General features: G+C 38.7%; 1 protein-coding gene across 7 annotated transcripts in view; it reads right to left on the reverse strand.

The window, feature by feature from the left end:
• CEP126 (centrosomal protein 126) overlaps nucleotides 1-17,526 on the reverse strand; it is a 34,761-nt gene extending 17,235 nt beyond the window's left edge. Inside the window, exons 1-8 of one of the 7 annotated variants that reach the window (XR_014881115.1) lie at nucleotides 15,393-17,526; nucleotides 12,059-12,220; nucleotides 10,898-11,022; nucleotides 10,499-10,586; nucleotides 9,754-9,963; nucleotides 7,793-7,857; nucleotides 6,859-7,041; nucleotides 702-3,066 (exon numbers count right to left, since the gene is read on the reverse strand). Coding sequence is in view for 3 of the 7 variants with exons in the window: in XM_085216302.1 (XP_085072428.1) it covers nucleotides 7,024-7,041; nucleotides 7,793-7,857; nucleotides 9,754-9,963; nucleotides 10,499-10,586; nucleotides 10,898-11,022; nucleotides 12,059-12,220; nucleotides 15,393-17,511 (2,787 nt within the window). In the remaining 4 variants the exon portion in view is untranslated. Of the gene's footprint in view, nucleotides 1-701; nucleotides 7,045-7,792; nucleotides 7,858-9,753; nucleotides 9,964-10,498; nucleotides 10,587-10,897; nucleotides 11,023-12,058; nucleotides 12,221-15,392 lie in introns of those variants that run through there. The other 6 variants (XR_014881114.1, XR_014881116.1, XR_014881117.1 and 3 more) reach the window with 6 other exon arrangements.
• Between the last annotated feature and the right edge of the window lie 4,208 nt (nucleotides 17,527-21,734).

Here is a 21,734-nt window from a genome sequence, read left to right on the forward strand (position 1 = left end):
TGGTGGCTATGTATTCTTTGCAAATAATAAGCCATGTTAGAGTGACTCAACCGTGGAGCAATATAAATATGTGAAAAGGTATTTTAAGCTGTGTCTCTGCAAATCTTTAAATTGAATGAGCTTGAGTGTTCCATTTGATCCAGTAATCACACCAAGTCTTATTAAGTCCAGAACGTAAGCACAGTAAGTGCAGGTTAGGACCACTTTATATTTGACTAGATATTTTCCTGAGAACTGTCTGATCCAACTGTGTGACAGAAGCTTTCTTTTTTTTTTTAAATAACTTTATGAATGCTTGCTGGCATGGCAAACCACAAGAACAAGATACAATAGCCTCTTGGTATAAATCTCTGTTAATGAGATCAGGACTAGAAACTTCATTGTTCAACCCGCATTCTGTCTGAACGCAATCTGCTTCTCAAATTATAAATCAGGGGCAAGACACTGTACCATTGTGTAACCCTACACCCTGGCTCTGGAATGTTTCCTAGTCACAAGGGGATTGTCATCGTTTCATTTATGAGAGAGCTATCAAACAGGCTTGGGCCATATTTGGTCTACAAAATCCCCTCACATGAAGACAGATCCCCCCCTCCCGTCCAGCAGGGTATTTGTGCAGAACAGCACAGAAGCAAGCATTAATCACATGCCACATCCTGGAATCTAAAGAGAAGAGGAAAAAAAGTTATCATCTCTCTCACTGTCACAAGCAGTGCTAGCTACTGAGGATTAAGAATTTATTTATGCATGTCATATACACATCCATCTCTCTAGGAAATAACACCACATACTTATAATAAGATCACTGAACTGGAAGGTTTAGTTGTGCCTGCAAAAGCATATTGTGTGTGAAGACAGTGCCATCCCACAGGCCCTGCTTCAGATAGGAGATCCCTTCTGGAAAGCTCAGTCCAGCAGCGAGAGACCTAACCGCAGGCTCCAGATGGTGCAGCAATTTTGAGAGGTGTGAAGGACATAACTGTGTGCACGTTTTCATCCAGCTTTCTAACAACTCGAGGGAAAGAAGAAAGACTTAATAATGGTTACTGGGTTAGAAGTTGCCTAGGAAATCCCAGTGTCACTCTTCATGTTCACTGAATGCAGGCTGTTAAATGCTTAACCTAAACATACAATCTTTCTGGTCAGCCAAACCACCTTTTGTTTCTGATTGGACTAAAGCTACAAGAACATTCTCCAGGAAGGGAAAGGTTCAGCCAGAGCAACCTGGGATCTGCCTGCCTGGTTCTGTCTGCAATATGGAGAAAGGTCTGTGTGCGTACCATCCTTCCCTCCAGACACCTGCTGCCTGAAACCACACCGTTCTGCCTCAGCTGCTGAGCACTGCTGGTACTGCCACAGCAGTACAATGCATCTAATTACAGCCCTAGTCTCCAAAGGGGACTGTGGGCATGGGCTGGCCAGAAATACTGTGGTCAGTGGTGCAATGTGAATAACTATGGGAAAATAACTCCAGCAAACCGACCCTATGATCTCTGAAGGCTGTGTTCTCCAGTGCCCAACCCTCTGCCTACAGCAAGAACAGAAACTCAGGTCTCTTGAGAAGGCAGCAAAAATTGTTGCTTTTAAACTGAGAAGTCAGCAGGGGAAATAATTTCCATTGACAAAGCACGACCAAAAGATTTAAATGGACCTGAAACTATACATTTCCACATAGCCTCCAGCTGATCTGCTTAAGTTAAATTTAGTTTCAAAACCTTATCTTGAAGTGTGGAAATAGACTTGTACATAAGAAGAGAATTTTAAATTTTCTCATTTATTTTTTGTTTGACCAAAACTCTTTGCTGAATGTGACGTAATATTTTCCTACATTTCACTTTGCTTAATGGCACAGATCTTCAATGGCCATCAACTAACAGACAATGGTCCATGCTGTTGGCATATTTATCTAACTGTGCAAGGCATTAAGGAGATTCTGCATCTTCTAGCATCTCATTCCAACACCAGTAGGAAAGACTAAATATGAACAGACACTGAAAAATGGAGGAAAGGCAATCTTGCCCCCCTTCTTCTTCCTTCCCTCACCCTTCCCCCTCTTCCTCTCGTTCTCTCCACTCCTCTCCTCTTTTCTATTCTTCATCTTGCCACCCTGAAAGAGCATGACTATTGAATGCAGATTAAATATTAAAGCAGAACAATTCCTTCCTTTTCAAAACAAACACAAAATTAATATATACAATTATGGAGAGATCATATGTAGATTTCTGTCACCCACAGTTACTTCTGTCACCTGGATCACTGCCACCATTGTTGCTGGCTTGGGATTTTTATTTTAATATTGAAGGAATCCTGCAGCTACAATTTGAAATACAGTTCCAAAAGCATTGTGGAGTCATCTCTAGTTACATGGAGTCATGTTCATGCTGGGTGAATTCTCGTATAAAAGTAATGATGTTAGAGCAGGAATCATTATGAGCCAATCTATTATGAATATTATGATGAGTACAATTACAGAATATGGAACCTCTTGCCTACTTGCTTGAGCAGATTGATGTGTTTCAGTGTGTTAGATGACAGAGGTCTAATTATTCCCACATACCGACGGCCACGTTTTCAATGCTGCTCCCTGCACCCAGCCTGCCCAGAAGTTTGCTGATATCTCTTCATGCACATTGTCGTTCCTTTTTTTTTTTTCTGCAGACTTCAACAGCACCAGTCACGTAAATGCAGCTTCCAATGGTGACTTTTAGTCTCAAACTAAAGTTTTGAGGTACCCTTCGTCCCAGCAGAGTGTAGTTACAGCAGCCAGAGGCCTTTCCCACCTGTTAAAGTGCTCTTCCCACTCCAGAACCCGGCTGCATGTCTGCAGGTAGTGGCGAGTTGCCTCATGGCACTGGAGATACACAGGGAGCTCATCCTCTTCCGGGCTTTGGAGGGTGCTGTGTAGGAGGTGGAGCAGAAGGAGACTTCGGCCAGGAGCTTTTGTGCCCTACAAATCCCTGGTGGGTATCAGGGTTTGTCACAGCCAGGCGTGCCTGGGCAGTAGCATTTGTAGTACAGGGTGTAGGTCGATCTGAAAGCAATGCCTCCTATTTATTTCCATAGAAACTAGAACAGATACAAAGAGCACAAAAACGCTATTTGATAGAGCAAATTCTCAGCTACCAAACACTTCTTTTTAACACAGTCACTGCCATTAGAGGGAAACTGACTGTAAAGTGGCAAATTTATTTCCAAAAAGAGAAGCTTCCTGTGAAATGTTAAGGTTCATTCTTAGCAACGGACAATTAATTTTGAGCTTCATCTCCCCTGTAGTCACTTCATGTGACCTGTTGGACTTCAGCCTTTTGCTTAAAGTATACTTCACCTCAGAGCAAAAGATAGTACTTGAGGATTTTTAGGTTATTTTTTGAGAGGGACCATTTAAGCTTGTTTTAAAGACATATTTTTGGTCTGTTCTTTTTAATATGTTTTTATGCCAAAATTTGTTTGTAGAAAGAATATGGACTAATTTCTTTATAAAGCAGTGAAAATAGCAGTCAGAGTGAAGAGTTTTAGGAAGAAATCTAAGGTACCCAAATTTTAATGTTCACATGCAAGCCAGCCTCATTGATTTTAGCGTAATTACTTTTTCTTCATACTTGATCAATAAAATAGTCTGCTTTTTAAAGTAATTCTGTGCGATGTAAAGAAAGCCTTAAGTGTTGGTCTGAAGGGTAATAATCAATTGATCGAACAAAAAGGACTTGTGGGCTCTTCCCAAGTGCTCAGAATCCAGCAGCTGCCTCTGAGCTCACTGACTTAATGCTGAGAGTCATGCTGCTCAGACACCTAAACAAAAACTGTAATATTGCCAAAGGAATCAAAGCAGTCTAAGAAACAAAGCTATCGTCTTGGAGGTGAAGTCTGTAACCCTGAATCAACTATCCTACTTGAAAGGATTTTCCTAGGAAAATAGAGGCACCTGGTTTTGACAAGTCTTTCCCTGTAATTAAGAGAGGAAGCTGACGCATGGCCTCTGCTTTTGCCACCTAAACCGATTAACAGCAGAAGGATCCTGGCTGAGCTGGCATTCTGGCCTGCTGACTAGCAGGGTTGTTTTTGATCCATGGTCTCTGGTATTCGGATTATTTGCTTTCCCTTTCTTAATCTCTGTGGGGAAACTTTCCCTCACTATTTAAATATTAAATCCTCACCATACTGGAATGTTGCGGTATAGTGCATACAAACAGAGATGTAAGGGCTTAGCTTTTAGAGTGCAAACCAATTCTACAGTCAAACTCAGAAGGCCTTTGTTTGTTTGCTTAGAGGATACACAGATGTCTTCTGTGGGGAATTTGACATGTCCTTGAGCACTAAAGGCCCAATAAGCAGTAACACACATCACAACCCTTTAGGCATATGGGCTCCAGCTTCCCCTTCTGGCCACAGGGACAGGACAAATGACAATGGCAACCATAAGGGGACACCAACTTTCAGTAGTTTTGATGTTTAAATACAATTTATCTTAAGAAGGTCCATATTGAATTCATCCCCTTTCATGCCTGTCAAATTTTCCCCCCTGAGTCACTGCAATGCTCAGGTAGAGGAGAAAGGTAGCAGGATTCCATTCTTCAAAGTGTTGCTTACGTAAAACCAATTTTTCCATAAACATTTGTTGTAAAATTTCTGTTGCTATTTGCTACATATGCAGCTAGACTTAATTTTGGCTGACATCACTCAATAGGAGGTAGTTTGAAAAATTGTCTGTTGTAAGGAAGGGCATAGTTGTTCTTGTCTCCATTTTATGGACTAGTTCCCTCCTAAGCAATGGCAACACTAATTAAAGATACTGATGTGATGATTTTGTCATCATGGGGAATTATAAAGTTTGAAAAAAATATTTTCACCGAATATTATTTGATTATCTTCTTTTGGGAAGATGAAATATATCCAGAGAAATGCCTGTGTTCTTCTGAGTGCAGGTTTTCATGGTTGCACTGGTACCACAGAATCACAGAATGGCTTCAGTTGGAAGGGATCTTAAAGATCATCTGGTTCCTACCCCCTTCCATCAGCAGGGTTGCAGTACTGTGCCCACCAATGAAATACAGCTCTTATTAATGAAGGTTAGGAATAACACTGAGTAGCATTTGGGGATCTTCTGATAGAAACAAGTCCAGATCCCACAGTTCCTTCTGGATAGATACAAAAGGAAAATCAGACATCTGATAGGGAATTATAAATCCAGAGCACCCGTAAATTACTTTTGTTGCTTCTTGCAGTTGCTTAGCAGCTTAGATCTGTTGGCTGATTCTGTTCACTGCATATACTTTTTATAGCTTTTGCAATGTTTACTTTGCACTGAAACAGCAGAGGTAGAGCAAAAGAGAGGAGGTTAAAAAGTTACTGCTCCTTAAAAATTAACAAACATCACAGATTCAGGTAACATGCTAGTTACTCAACAAAACGCCTCTATTCTAGAACTGATGGAACAGTTTGAGCAGAGATGCAGACAAGTTTATCACCAAACATGCCAAATCCGTTGACATGTTAATAGTCACACTACAAGTAAACTTAAAATCAAGGGACTAATGTACAGTCTACCAGTCTAAGACTGCCAAAACAGAACTGCCCTCCAAAATAACCACTTACGAAGATAACTGCAAGAGGACCAAGCTCTGCAGAAAGTCACCTAGACGTGTTCTTAGAGTCTGTAAGTCCTCATGCAGGATATATTCATACTTGGCTCCATCTATGTATCTTAAGAACAGGAATGAGCCCTCAGCTCTTAGCCCGTTGTCCCCACTTTTGTTGCTTGTTACTCTCCTAGCACAGAGATTGTGTAACGTGTAACAAAGCACGTGAAGAAAACAGAAAAAAAAACCCCTTTTGCTGAAATACGATGCTGAGGGTAGAGTCAGCTTGAGAGCCATCACATATAACTACTGAACATGGGCACAGATAGCACTCAGCAATTTGCAGTGCTGCCGCCAATATAAAGAACAAAGGTGAAACTTTAGGCATTGTTTACTGACAAATAATTTGACAATTTATCACTTACAGCTGTAATAAAATATATTAGTAAATCTTAAAAAAGGAACACCAGGAAATTAGGAGAATAGTTTACACATAATCTTAGTAGCAATTTTTTTCTCCTTTTACTTTAATTACAAGTACAGTAAATTTATACTACCAATACAAATGCTGAAAATATGAGGTATTTTCATTCTTTTAATATACGCTACTTTAAATTACAGTTCAAAGTAAAATAGACTTAATTATCCTAAAATGCTTACCAATCAATTAACATTTATAATTTAAATTACTGCATTCATCTTTATTCTGTGCCTAATTTTACAGTGCCAAATAATATACAGATAAAATACTAAAGCTGCAATATCCCAGAGCAGCTTTTTGAAAACAGTATTTCCTGCACAGCTGCTAGCTGATGTATTCTGGTACTGCTATGAGGTTACTGCAGTATTCACCAAGGATGAGGAAATACACTGCCAAATACTCTATAAAAAATGGAGAATGATGAGAAATACAAATGTAAAAACAGAAAACAAGAAACCTCCTTTGATGATATTACGTGGTCTGTTTTCAATTATATGTGAACAACTGTCCAACCTCTGGATTTAAATGCTGGCTTTACAAGGCATAATGCTATTCATATGAATTACTGAGTGAGCATCCATTCTTTATCTGGATGCTCTGAAATTAAGAGCTGAAGAAGATGGTCCTCCCAGTGAAGAAAAAACTGAAAAATTCCATTGCTTCTCATAGCATAAGAGTAGATAAAATCTCAGTTACCTGTTTTCTGCAGCTGGGAGCTTGCACAGCAGTAGCTCACTCATCATCAAGAATAGTTCTAAACCAGTACTTGAGTACTGCATCTGTATCTACAGGCAGGCATACCTGTTTGAATGCTGAAGTACTTCTGTACTCATACACACTTGTTGGGAAAGAAGGCTCTTAAAGATCCATCGGAGAGACTGGGCAGCCTGAGCAGTTCTTAGTGTTTGTATTTTATTCATGCAGTCATGTAGCTGAAGAATTTGTGGGAGAAAGCCTTGTCACAAATCAGCCATCCAAGTCTGACTACTGCAAGACAGGAAAATACATTTGTGTGGAAAGCAGCTATTTTTTTAAAAATAGGACAGACTTTGAAAAAATCCCCAGAGAAACCTATGGACTCAAAAATGCTTCAGTGCAGATCCAATAAAGGTAACTAAGCTACATTAATTGCTGAAAAACACACATTTTTTTGCTTGTTTAGCCATAAATTTGTAAGATAGGAGGCAGAGGAGGTGAAACTGGGGTTCCAATTCACACCTACTACTAAGACCCAGAAGCACAGAAATAACAATGAGTTCTGTGTGCTTTTTACAGCCCCACTTTAAAAACAGGCAGTTGTTTTGAATTGATGGCCCTCAAAACTTTTCTTTTTTTTTTTTTAGTTTCAAACTCTGAGAGCATTTTTTCTAATATTTTTTGTAACAATTTTTCCAGTATAGTATTCGAAGGATGTAAAAGTAAATTATGTAAAGTACATGAAATTGATGAAAGACTCAACATGAGCCAGCAATGTGTGCTTGCAGCCCAGAAGGCCAACTGTATCCTGGGTTGCACCAAGAGAAGCGTGACCAGCAGGGCAAGGGAGGTGATTCTGCCCCTCTGCTCTGCTCTCGTGTCACCCCACCCGGTGTCCCGTTCTGAAGCCCCCAACACAAGAAGGACATGGAGCTGTTGGAGTAGGTCCAGAGGAGGGCCACAAAGATGATCAAATGGACAAAATAAGCCATCAGGTCTGTTTGCAGGACAGTTGAACTTAAATAAGTTAAACACTTACAAAAGGGGTGATTTTCTCTAAAACTCCTGAGACGGATGGATTTCTGGTAATGGCTTCTTGAACATCTAAAAATAGCATCAAAGTATATGATAAATTCTATTTAAAGCAAACATTAACATGGAAAAATGATTCCACCAAATATTCAGCACAAACATTCCCAAGATTATAGAAATGTAGTTTAATAGAACTGTTCTTTCTTCCTCTGGTAGTATCTGTTCAATATATGCCTACTGGTATTTTAAAAGATGTGCAGCTAGATATTGTTATCTGAAACAAACTAACAAATAAATAAATTAGCATATCTGCAAAGAAATCCAGAGCTATGGGAAAGAGTGTTAGCTGCTCTAACCTAGCAGCAAAAATTCCAGGCTTAAACTGGACAGTGATTAGTTGTCGTTCATCAAAAACCAGTTACTACAATGGAGCACAATTCTAGGCATTTAATTTGGTAACAAATGAAAACAATGCCAAAAAAGGTAGTAAAAAATGTCAGGTACTTCACTTCCAGTTTACTTACTTAGAGGAACACACATGTGCTTACATATCTAATAAGCCTCCTGTAAAATTCTGTAACTTCCTATGAAGAAAGTTATGAAGAAAAAATGAACTTCCAAATTTTTCTAATAAAGCAAGCTAAATTTAAAATACATACAAATGCATATCTCTGTAATTTGCAGTTATTTCATTAATAATCTGTTAACTTCTTTCATTGTTTCTTCAATATTCCTTATGTACTATTCTTACAACTTTCAGTTTTGCTTTTCACACTTCCTAAACTCCAGTTATTGCTTCCAGTTCCTTTGCGGAATTTACTTTTCCCTTTATTTTCTTATCACTTCCCTATTATTCATACAGCAATTTCTTCTACTTTTTTTTTTTCTTGCAATAAAGCTCATAGCTACTTTCCTAACTTGAATATATCATACCAAAACTTTTGTCTTACAAATGAAAGATTTCCTTACTTCTATTTTGCTTCAAAAGAAAAGCAGTGAGGTGCGGTGTAATGAAATTCTGACCCACAGCCAGATGGGAGGAGGAATTGTAAGCTGCAGTTGCACAAAGTTTGTCAGCAGTCACAAAGTTGTCTTCTCCCATGCTTGCATTTTACAGGAAACTGAAGCCTTTTTCCTCAAGGTCCAGAAACCCACTGTTTGATGTAGTGATGAAAGTATGCAGGAGCTTAATGGCATAAAATAAGCCCAGGTTTGGTATGATTCTACTCAGTAGGAACTACTGGGGTAAACTGGTTAACTAACCATGAAGTTATACAGTCTATAAGAAAAATAAGTAGAATAGTAAAATAAAATCAGTGGACTTCAAGGAAGCAGAGTCTTGTAAACTTCCATAATTGGCAAGTGAAATTGTGTATAAAACAAATCCAAATAAAAAGTAAAGTCAGGGAGATTTGGCAGTTCCATAAAGGGCAAAAATGACAAGCAGGAGTTATTCCAATGATCCGAAAGCCATGCAGACCAGTGAGGAGACTCCATGGACAGTTAAAAGCTTCCCAGTGACCTCCAGTACAGGACCATAGAATCACAGAATCACAGAATCACAGCTGGAAAGAATCCACATGAATCACTGAGTCCAACTCAGGGCTGCACACAGGACCACATGGCTGAGAGCATTGTCTGAATGGTGCTTGGAAAGGATAGAGTGCACAAAATAGAGAAAATGTCCATCTGCTGAGAATTTTTATCAAAGATCTGCATGACCAGAGAATCATTGAAGTTGGAAGGGACCCTCAAGGTCAATTCCAACCATCAACCTAACGCTACCAAGTACACCACTAAGCCGAGTCTCCAAGCAGTATATCCACACCTCTTAAATTTAACTCCAAGGATGAGAAGAAAAAAGATTTTATCACAAAATTCTTGTATTTAATCCACAATAACACATGACAACAAAATATAAAGTTACTTAATCACTTGATGTAGGATTCTTTTTATTATTAAACTTACTTTGTAGCCTTTGATTGAGACGATCAAGAGACTGGAAAATCTTCTCTTCTTCTATTGAAAGTGCACTCATGCCAAGACGTGGAGCTGTGTTAAGCACTAGGGGCTGTCTGGCTGGTTGCACGCTTCCCAGGGCTGCCAGGATTTCATCTTCTGCAACTGCTGTACTTGTTAGTTTTTCTGCCGTAAGAAACTGAGCAGTGCTTTCTGAAACTGATGAGATTACATGGTGAATGAGAAGAATGATGAGATTACAGAATAAATGAGAAGAGCTCATGACACTTAAATATACTGCTTGCTTTCATGAGTTTCTGTGAAACATAAAATTCACATTATAAAAATCAAATAGGTGGCAGTCAATGAGCAAGATATGTTAGAAAATGATATAGTTAAGGTCACTAATGTGTCTTACAATGGAGATCACTGGGGTCAGAGCAAGCTCTGCTAGCCTTGCTTATATATGTGTAATGACAGCAACCAGTATCTGTCCATATTATACTGCCATGTATCATACACACAGCTATCTTACAGTTAAATACAAACTATAGGTTGTAATGCATTTATAAAACTATTAATGTCATGACACATGATGCCATACCTTATGTTTCTCTGAAAAAATTAGACCTAGACAACAAACTACTCTTTCTTACTTTGAAGCACTGATGTCAAGAGATGCCACAAGAGATGTTACACTATATTAGGACAGTAATTCATGTTTAAAAGTGATTGAAGAGAGACGTTACTATACCTTCCTCAGACTTATAGGTGTCATTCATATTTTGTGCTGGATCAAATGCAGACTGAACAGGACGCAGCTGGGTGGTACATAACAAATTCTATCAAAAATATTTTAAGAGTTTTAAAAATGTAATTTAAGGTAACAGTAATATTTTCTGACCATTTTAATTTATTACTTCATATTGCTAGATGTTTTCAAGTGCAAAAATATTAGTATATACTAATACAGTAAATGTATTGTAATTGGTTTTATTGTTTTTATTAATTGTGATGGCAAGTTGACTTAGCACATTGATTCAAAATTCCGTGACATAGAACAAATATTTTATATTCCTGAAATTCTTTCAATTTTGAGGGCAAACAAGCCTTTTTTTTTTCTTCTTTTTTTTTAATAATATTCAATATTTACCTGTGTGTGATGAGTAGGCTTCCATCTTTTAGAATTTACAATTTGCCTTCTCTGTCTTGTAAAAGCTCCGTGTTTGTTTTCAAAGCTGTTAAAAATCTGCCTTTGTTTTGTAACAGGAACAACACCTTAAATAAGATGCATTCAGAAATAAAATAAAAAACATGTAAAAACATGATAAAGATACTAGAAGCAAAACTAGTGATGTGGGTAAATTTCTGTCTCAGAGTTTCAGAGTTCACCTTATGTATGCTTACAGCATATCTTGCTGAAAGTATTTTCTTAATGTGAAGAGAGAAACAGACAATTCTAAAGCATGTTTAATTTCATCTTAGGACAACGCTATAAAATCCAGATATAAATAGCATGTACTCTGTAGTAGTTTTCCTCAAATAGGAAAAGACCTAACTTAGATATTGAACCTCAAATTTATCTCCGTTTTGTCAGTGCATTTTCAAAATTTAGCAATCAAGTTTCAAACTTAAAATTAAGTTTTAAAATAAATTTCCATTCATACAAACTGGGAATGTAAATCATTATTTCCACATGCAAGTCAGGATGCGCATATTCAAGGATACATTACATTCTCGTTAGTAAATACAGTTACTTGATTTTTACTTGGAAATATAAATTAACTATTTGTTCCTCTAATATCATGTGCAAATGAATGTACAAATCTCATGAGGAGCAGCTGAGAGAGCTGGGATTATTCACTCTGGAGAAGAGGAGGCTCAGGGAGACCTTGTCACTCTCTGCAGCTGTCTGAAAGGTTGACCTCTTCTCCCAGGAAATAGGAACAGGATGAAAGGGGATGGCCTCAAATTGTGCCAGGGGAGATTCAGGTTGGATACTGAGAAAAGTTTCTTTTCTGAAAGAGAGAGGCATTGGAAGAGTCTGCTCAGAGATGTGGTGGAGACACCATCTCTGGAGGTGTTGAAGGAAAGAGAATGTACTACTTAGGGACATGGGTTAGTGGACAATATTGGTGATAAGTGGATGGTTGGACTACATGATCTTAGTTGTCTTTTCCAAGCTTAACGATTCTATGACGCTGTGACTCTACAAGCAGAAGTTTATGATTAGGCCAAGAGGTCTTTCAGTGACTTTAACAGAATTTTATTTCTTTACTTATTATTATAGTGATATTTAACAATGCAGAATTACTGTTTGCCTGGAAAAAGCCCAATTTGTTCATCCTAGAAGAAACTTTGAAACAAGTCTTCTGACTGCTGTCCCCAGTGGGAATACGGGATACAGGAGCTTTACGAGGCTGGCATTTAGTTGGATGTGAATTGTTGTAATGTGACATATGATATTGAGTGATACCTGAAAAGAAAGAGAATTGTAATTGTGTTATATTGTATGGAGACAGAAATTTAAGAATTAAAGAAGAAACCTCTTGTCATATTAGTAATCACGTAATTTTTTCCTGAAAAATAAATTCCAAAATTACTCTATTGATGCACATCAATCTCTAGTTGAATCAGTTCACAAGGCATAGTAGGTCTGTGACCAGGAAATACTCATTTAGGAAATTTAATTAAAAATATAAAAAGTAATAATATCTGTAAGAGCATGAGATGCTGAGATATACCTGTTTATCTATAAGCATGTGAACTAGGGCCAGTTTTATCATACAATTATAGACTCATTTAGGCTGAAAACACCTTCAAGATCATTAAGCCTATCATTAACCCGCCCTAACGAGTCTCATCACTAAATCATGCCCCTTATCATGCCCACAAGGCATTATTTGTCTCAGGCTAAATGCTAAACACATGTTCAAAGCACCTTTCTGACTGAATATTAAAGAACTTAATTCTTGCATTTAGCAACAGAGAATAACTCGTGTCAGCCAGGAAATACAGATTTTAAGCCTGGAACCACAATTCGAGGAAGATCCCCATGTACAACAATTTTATTTACTCATCTTGCTCTCACTTTCTATAGCCTGCATGTGGGCACACATCGCAACAGATGACATTTTTTTATGTCCTCAGAGACCTAACAGAGCTCAGCAACAATGTCACAGCAGACAATTTACTCAAGAGAAATGCAGTATTCATTCTCATAGCAAGCACTTGAGGACAAAACCCACGGTGATCCATGTGCATTTGCAGGCAAAAAAACAAATAATAGCCAGCCATTAAGAGTAATTTAGCGTATTTAAATAAATAAAGTTTTCAAACCACAAAATGTAAGCAGATACTGAGAAAGGGCCACCCACCTACATCTTAAAGAGAGGTTTCTCAGCCGGTCCTGTAACAGAGCTGGAGCTCTGTGATACCGGACCGCTCACTGATCTGATGTGCAAATAAGGGCATCACCTCTGCTCCAGGCCAGGTATGGTAATGGAAGGCTTCATTCATTTCCAATGTAAAATCAAATAGGTTAACTTAAATCACACATAGTTAAGCTCATCTCTTTGCCTTTGAACTGAATGGACAAGGAGATAAAATTTCTCATTTCTCACACTTCCTTCAGGCCAAGAATATTCATCGAGCTCTGTTCCCATCGTTAAAACGATTACTGTAGATAAAATGAGAAACTTAGTTTCTTAATTCCTGGGAATTCCTTATTTTGCTAGAAAATGTCTCTGAGTTGCACGCCGATCACAGCACAGTACCATTTGGTGCTGTGTGGCCTTTCAGGAGCCGTGCTCCAGCTGGTGCCACCAAGAGGAAGCGCAGCAGTGTGCAACACACATTGCAGGCAGAAGCTGCCATAGTTGGGCTGCAGGGGAGACAGAAGGGAAACTGCAAGTCTGAAACAGTTCTGAAATGTAAAAACCAAGCGATGAATCTCCCACGGCTTTTTTTTTTATTTTATTTTCCCTATCACTCTCTGCAGCATATTGTTCCCAAGGTAATTCTTTTTTTTTTTTTTAATAAAATGTGAGACTGGACCTAAAATTTCTTAATTTTTGTAAATCCATATTTTAAAATTCTTTACAAATCAGACGTATTGAAAAACAGCATCAGTTGTCTGGTAGAAGCTTTTAATTTTTTAAGTTTATATGTAATCTTTTTGAGCATTAATCGTACTAATGAGAGCAAGTTGTAATGATTTTAGGCATATACAGTGTCAGCGTTATAAAAACAAATAGATGTGCACTTCTTTCATTCTCAGCCGACAGTGGCTGTCAGGCAGCAAGCTGTGGCTCCCAGTTATCGAAGAATCATAAAACTTCCTGAGCTGAGCTGGAAGGGACCCATGAGGATCGCTGAGTCCAACTCATGGCTCCACACAGGACAACTAAAAATCAAACCGTATGACTGTTATCCAGATGCTCCATGAATTCTGGCACTGGGGCCGTGCCCACTGCCCTCTGGTGCAGACCCTTTCCCTCACCCCCAGCTGCCCTCCCCTGACGCAGCTCCATGCCGTTCCCTCAGGCCCAGTCGCTGTCACACAGAGCAGAGCTCAGCGCTGCCCTCCGCTCTCTGTGAGGAGCTGCAGCCGCCATCAGGCCTCCCCTCAGCCTGCTCTACTCTGGGCTGAGCACACCAGGAGATCTCAACCGCTCCTCATACGTCTTTCCCTCCAGGCCATTTCCCATCTTTGTAGCCTTCCTTTGAACCGTCTCTAATAGTTTTACATCCTTTTTGTACTGTGGCACCCCAAACTGCATTCAGTACTGGTGGTGAGGCCACATGAGTGCAGTGTGGGACAGCCCCTCCCCACCCGGTGGCACTTCTGCCCTGGCACACCCCACGGTGTGGTTGCCCATCCTGGCTGCCAGGTCACGCTGTTGACTCCTATTCAACTTGCTGTTGACCAAACTCCCCAGATCCCTTTCAGCAGGGCTGCTCTCCAGCCTCTCATCCTCCAGTCTGTATATACAGCCCAGGTCTCTCCTTCCCAGGTGGAGAATCCGGCAGTTACCTTGTAAAACTTGCTTATAAAAACCCACTTCCTCTTATTTCATTATTTAGACCACCTGTCACATCTGCTCATTACTCAGGATCTCAGGAAAATAACTTCATTTAATATTGTAAAGAACTTATAAAAACAAGGATCCACATTTGAGAGGCCTCTGGGCACCACTAGAACAGAAATGATGACAAATGGCAGAAATTTGTTAAAGCTGGCTGCATGGTGTGAATGGATGACAGGCTGAGTGTTTTAACTGAGAACCAATCTGTGCAATTTAAAAATCTGTTCTTATGAATGTCCCCAACCCACAACCATCACTTTTACTCAACTCTAAAAATCAGAACTTTGTTTTTTGCCCAATTCTCTCCCCGAATAAGTGAGACTTTGTCTTCCCATGTCATGTTGTCAATATGAAAATTTGAGACTTCCTGTTTTGACCTTTTTCCACCTAAAAAAAGTGAGATCTTGGGTTTTGATGTCATGTTTCAAATGCTAAAAAACAGGACTTTGCGTTATGCCCAACACCAAAGATCAGAACTTTGGGTTTTGCTTAATTCCCACCCAAATAAGTGGGATTTGGGGTTTTGATGTCCCATTCTCAATGCAAAAATGTGGGACTTACCAGCAGCAGGCTCCTTGGAAGTGAAGGCAATACGCTCTCCTTTCCATGCAGTTGTTTCCTCAGCTGTTGGGATATGATCAAGATGCAGTCTGTTTTCTGTGTTAGCACATTGCTCAGTGCAGGTTACAGAACAGTGCTGGCAGCCAGTTGTTGGCCCGCGGCTTACAGAACCAGTATGTTTTGCCAGAGGTTCACAGGACGTGCTGTGGAAAGGTGTGGACAGCACAGTGGCCACCTCAGAACTACAAGTTATGCTCTCACAGCTTCCTGGTGTACTTTTATTTAAAATTTGATCTGCCAACAAAGCTTGCCTTTGATTTAAAGAGTTCCCATTTGTAGAGGTAGCTTGAGGACAGGAAGAAGGCAGGGGCTGTCTCGCAGCTGGGCTGGCTCTGGTTTTGCCATGTTTGTTCTCCGGTGCAGGTGCAGATGGTGGCTGAGGTGCCAGCATCCTCCTCTCAACTACACGGCCTTCAGTGGCTGACTGCAGTCGAACTGCAGTGCCAGGGCCTCTGCTGCTCCTGGGCACAGAACATAACTGGTCTCTTATAGATCTTGGTCTTCTGATTATTTTTGCCTTATTTTTGTGTTGATTCTCTCTGTGAGTATCATCACTGTTACAAGATTCTGGCGATTTGCCTTCTTCATGTTTTGATACCATCCAAACTTTTTTAGGAAAAGAGGATCCAGTAGACATAAACATATTCAGAGAGGTGCATTCTTTATTTGATTTTGCAGAATTAACATTTGGTTTTGATATATGCAAATTTGCATGATGATTTTCTGTGCCCATAGTGTTTGAAGGGTGAGCACCCATACATGAATTAGCATAAGGAGCATTACTTACAGTTTGAACACAGTAAAGCTGTGCAGAAGATATTTCACTGGTGCTGTCCTCATAGCAACTTTCATTATTTTTTGCTGTTATCTGGCTAATTTGATCACACCATTTTAGCTTTCTACTGTTTTTTGTATTTTCAGCACTTTTCTTTTTACTTTTTACAAGTTCTAAACTGTCTCTGATAGAAAACACAGGCCGAGTTCCAAAAATGATCCCGTGGTTCATAACCACAGCTTTTGCTTCTTTCTTTAAGATACTTCTGACTAGTTTTGCTCTTTTTCTGTCATAAATGTTGTTTTTCTGGGAGTTGTGCTGTGCAGGAGTGCCAAAACCCAGCTCTGTGTCAGACACCAATGACATAGTTTCAACCACATTAGCCTTTTCTTCCTCTTTGTTATTCTGTTTCTTAACAGTGCACAGAGCTGAGGCATTTGGTACATCCTGAAGTAAAAATGAACCTTGGTCAATCTCATCAATAGATTTAATGTTTTCTTCTTTTGTTTCAATCACTTTTCCAAAAGTTTTTTTAAAAAAATCCATGCTGACATTTCTGTCCTTTGGCACCACATCAGCTGGGCTGGAAATGCCAGAGAAGCACCTCTGATTAGGAAGTAAGATTCTGGATGTTGCAATAGGTTCAGTGGAGGTTTGCACAGATTTACTTCTTTTTTGTGGGGTCATTTTAAAGCTCTGATTTTGCATCATATCCTGAAATCTTTCTCCTGGAATAGAATCGGGGCTGGCCCAGGCTTTGCTAAAACTGAAAACAGGATTGGTTGCTAAAGTGCTACAAACTCCAGAAGATGAATCGTTCCTTTCTTCTTTTATATTTTGCAGAAAAGGAAATGCTTTATTTACAGAGCTTTCTTGATTGCCAGAAATAGAGAACTCTGCAACTTTTTTTCCAGATCTGTGAGAAACAGGTGATTCCCCTTCTGTATCGTTTGTATGTTCAGCAAGAGTTAAAATGTTACGTTTAGCTAAAAGGTCCTCAGTAGGTAACTCACTGTGGTTGTTTTGGGAATCTAAATTTCTCTGACAATTATTTAGATGCATGTTTTTAGAAGTATTTTGAGCTGCATAAAACGTATCATTACTCCTAGTCTGTGACTTTGCTGGAATATATGGGGCACAGTCACAACTCGTAGTCAAAGATGATTCACTTGGTGGAGTGTAATTTTCATTTTGTTCTCCAGCCTCAAGACTGTCAAGACTTGATAAGCTTTCTGAATCGTCTGTCCTTTTGACTTCCTTATGAAAATTCTGAAACACAGACATAAAACAGAACTGCTAAATTTTTCAGAAATGTCTGTTGTTTTTTTTCCCCACTTATACTAGCTTTTCATTAATGAGAGCATAGACCAAAGCACAATCAATAATGTACCAGGTGTTTTTATGACTTAAGGGCATAGCACCAAAGTCCTGTCCAATGGAAGCCCGACTTCCATCATGTCGAAATTTAACTGTGTTCAATCACAAAAGAAAATGATGTGCTTTGTGGATCAAACTGAGACAAATGAGCTACATGGTTCAACAAGTTTAATTGCATGTATTATATCAATTCTACAATATAAAAAATGGAATACTATTTGGAGAATCTGAACAAAACTACTGTTTCTGGATTATACTGTGATACACAGTTGTTCATATGGTCAGGATAGTATTCATTCCAACATGCAAAAGTGCTTACAAAATGAAAGAGAATCTAAGAAAATATAGATTTGTTATTGAATTTTTCCCAAACTGGATATTTTCTATACTACATGGCTATGTTTATAAAGACTGCCGCAAGTGAGGATGATTTAAACCTCATCATAACAAACATGGCAAGCATCTCACAGCTATTCTAATCACGCTGCTTAATCCCCTTCTACTCATCTTTCAGAAAAAGGAAAGTACTATCTTCTCAGTGACAACAGATCAGGTCTAAGGGTATGGGAGATTCCACCCACTCCCCCAGCCATTTCATCAGGCAATAACAGTGACGGGCACTTCTGAACTGCCAATGAGAGCACTTTATGTATATACTATACAGGTATTTTCTTCACTAATACTTCTCCATCCAGACACTGAGGTGCATGATATGGATGAAAATTCTAAGGTTTGAAAATGCACATAAACATCAAGGAAAATGTGCATTTTATCTATTTTCAGATTCCAGTATTCTCTCTGTCTCTGTTCCACACAGCTGAGCAGCTGAAGTATTTTGTATCACACACTAGAGACAAGCCTAAGAGAAGCTACCTTAGATATAAAACAATGATAATTTTTTAATTAGTGACTTTAAAACAGAATGGTTTCAAGTAGCAAAGTCTGCTCACCTCAGTAAGAGATTATATACTCCCTGGAAATAACAGTAGAATTAATGTTTCAAAAACTTTAATAAAGAATGCATAAAATTAATTAGTGTAAGAACATATTTTTGCAGTAAAACTCTGCTAGTTCTACCAGAAATGTTATGCCATAATATTACATAGTTTATAGCTGCACAAATATTTTAAATTGCAGAATAAAAAGCTCAGTGAATCCTGAAAGACTTTTTATGATTGAATTGAATTGTATCTTGCATTAGGTGTTCAGAAATTGCTGCAGTCCTCTACTACAGTTGTGATCTGAGATAAAGAACGTAAATACAAGAACAAAGAACCAAGTATAGAGAAAGATCCCTGTAGGGAATGTTTTCAAATTAAAGCTATACAAACCGGTGTCTTTCTAAAATAGAAAAATAAATAATGCTTTGTTGGTTATTTATTAACTTTCATGTTTGGCTAAATTATATTTTTAACCTCTGCTTGAACTTAACCAAACAAGGAAAAACCACATACCCAGAGATTTCTGTACCAGGCCAAATTTAAGAACTAACTCTGGAATTCTCAAATGGGAAAAGCAAAGCCAACCAAACCAAACAGACATAAAAAAGAAGTTATCCATCTCGGGTTATTTCTTGTTTAAACTAGAGATTGCACCAGTAAGATGACTAGGTTAGATACAGGAGAAAAACTGTAATTGCTGAATAAAACCCAATCCTATATCTGTGGCAGGTAAGCTTACACTAGTACATCTAGAGGGTGTAAGAAGAGCTGCAACTCTCGAAAGACAAAACCAAAGCAATTCAAGCAATTTTGCTTCAGATGTTGAAAACAGATTTTATTCTGCATTGTATATGATTTTATTTTCCTTGTAAAACTGACCTCATGAGGACAAAAGTTCCTGTTGAGACAGCCTCAGAACAAAAGGATAAAGATGTTCTCCTTGAAATGCACAATCACTTTTACCTCGTTCATGTAAATTTAGTTCACATACATTTATTTTGTTGTATTGTGCAGTTTCATCATTTCACACAGAAAACTCCTTATCATTCTCATTACATCATTATGTACTTTATTTTGCTTTTGTAGCTTACTATGCAATGATAGCGGATGCCAAATTTTCTGCTAAAAATGCATAAGAAGTACTATGTATATAGACCTCAAAAAGCATTCAAGAATTACTCATTTTTTAGTGGTCAATAACTGCTCAGAAATAAACCTGAAAATCCCAAACATTTCATTAAGTTTTATCTCTAAGAATATTATCAGATGATAAGGAAGCAAAAATGTTTTAATCTCTTTGTTTTCTAGATTTGTGTATCTGTTCTCATAGAGTCATAGAATCACAAGGTTGGAAAGGACCTACAAGATCATCTAGTCCAACCATCCTCCCATTACCACTGCTACCACAAGCACTAAACCATATCTCTCAGCTCCTCATCCAGATGCCTCTTGAACACTGCCAGGGATGGTGACTCCAGCACCTCCCTGGGCAGCCATTCCAGAGCCTGACCACTCTCTGAGAGAAAAAGTTCTTCCTTATGTCTAACCTAAACCTCCTCTGGTACAACTTGTGGCCATTTCCTCGGCCTGTTTGTTGCTTGGGAGAAGAAGCCAAACCCCTCCTCGTCACAGCCTCCCTTCAGGAAGTTGTAGAGTGCAATGAGGTCCCCCCTGAACCTCCTCTTCTCCAGACTAAACAATCCCAGCTCCCTCAGCCGCTGCTCATAAGACTTGTGCTCCAGACTCCTCACCAATTTTGTTGCCCTTCTCTGGAGATGTTCCAGGGCCTCAATATCTTTCTTGTAGTGAGGGGAATACATAAAAATTATTTCATCATCTGCTGCCTCTATTAACTTATGTCCCTTATAGATGAAATCTAACCCGCACACTTGATACTTTAGGAAAGGGAATACTTATCAGGAGTTACAGAGGTCACTTGTATGTCTTAAGCCTTAGAACAGCTGTGTCAAACAATTTCATGTTGGTAACACACTAAAACAAAGACAAAACATGACCCCGAGTCAACTTTCATGATGACGGTGAAAGAACAACCTTGCAGTAAGTAAAATTTTAAGAGAAGCTGACAAGGGAATTCTCTGCCACTGCAATCTGTCAGGACTCCATTACACCAAAGGGCTGCTCTGTGTGCATTTGACATTTTCTGCAGAAGTGCTGACAGCTCACAGCTCCAAGAGGTGAATAGGGATGCTCGTCTGAAGATGAATGCTATAAAAGCATTACCTGTTCTGAGAATTCAGGCTCCTCACTTCTCTTTTTACTTGCAATTTTTGGTGTTTTTGATTGTGGTTTATTTACAGGAGTTCTTTGTGGGTTATGTGAAAATAATGCTCTCTCTCACGTTCATCATGAAGCAGAAGACATCCATATTCACGATGATACAAAGTGCAAAGCCAGTGGGGTACATAAACACCTTCACTGATTTTGAGCTCATCAAGTATTTCTTTTTCCAGTAGTTAGTTCATTTTATTCAAAGGAGATTGCAGTGCAAATACCTTAATAGCAATAATAAGCACTTCATATACACTTTTATAACCACATTAGAAAAGTGAAGATTAATTAGAAGCTTTGTATTTCCACTATAATCATGAAATTGTTTAAGCTAGTCATACATTTACTACTCAACATTTGGCATAGGTACTAAGGAAGAGGTTATCAGAGAAACTGCCTCTTAGAAAGGACAAGCTTGTGTTTAAAAGGGATTAGTGAGCTTTTCAACCTCAAAGTTCAGTTGTTGGTGAGGAGCAAGGAGTTCTTGCCACAATACAGGAAGGGAAGTTTCATTTAAATAAACTGTTTTAAATAAACTTTTGTAGTGGAATGTAGAAATTAAACTGGAATGGTAAAGTCCATTAGAAAATTAATAATGCTGTCAGTGCATGTTTGAAAGACATGTAAAATTGATGGCACTACACTATGTCGATTTCACTGAAGATTTGGGCTGAGTCAATAAAGCAAATTCCATTGAGGCAGGATTTTGGTGATTATGTTACACAAAAGATTCAGAATACTCCACCAAACCCACCAAAGAAGCTATGGAGCACAGGATGACCAGAAAAAAACTTCCTACCAACACCCTTGTCTTTCCTGCTTCTCTCTCCCCCACCTCATCTAGGATACAGAAACTAGCTATGAACGGGAGTATTTAACAGGACTTGATCTGTTTGTCTG

The sequence above is a fragment of the Meleagris gallopavo genome, chromosome 1 (genome assembly GCF_905368555.1).
Source record: "Meleagris gallopavo chromosome 1, MGAL_WU_HG_1.1, whole genome shotgun sequence".
NCBI classification, from domain to species: domain Eukaryota; kingdom Metazoa; phylum Chordata; class Aves; order Galliformes; family Phasianidae; genus Meleagris; species Meleagris gallopavo.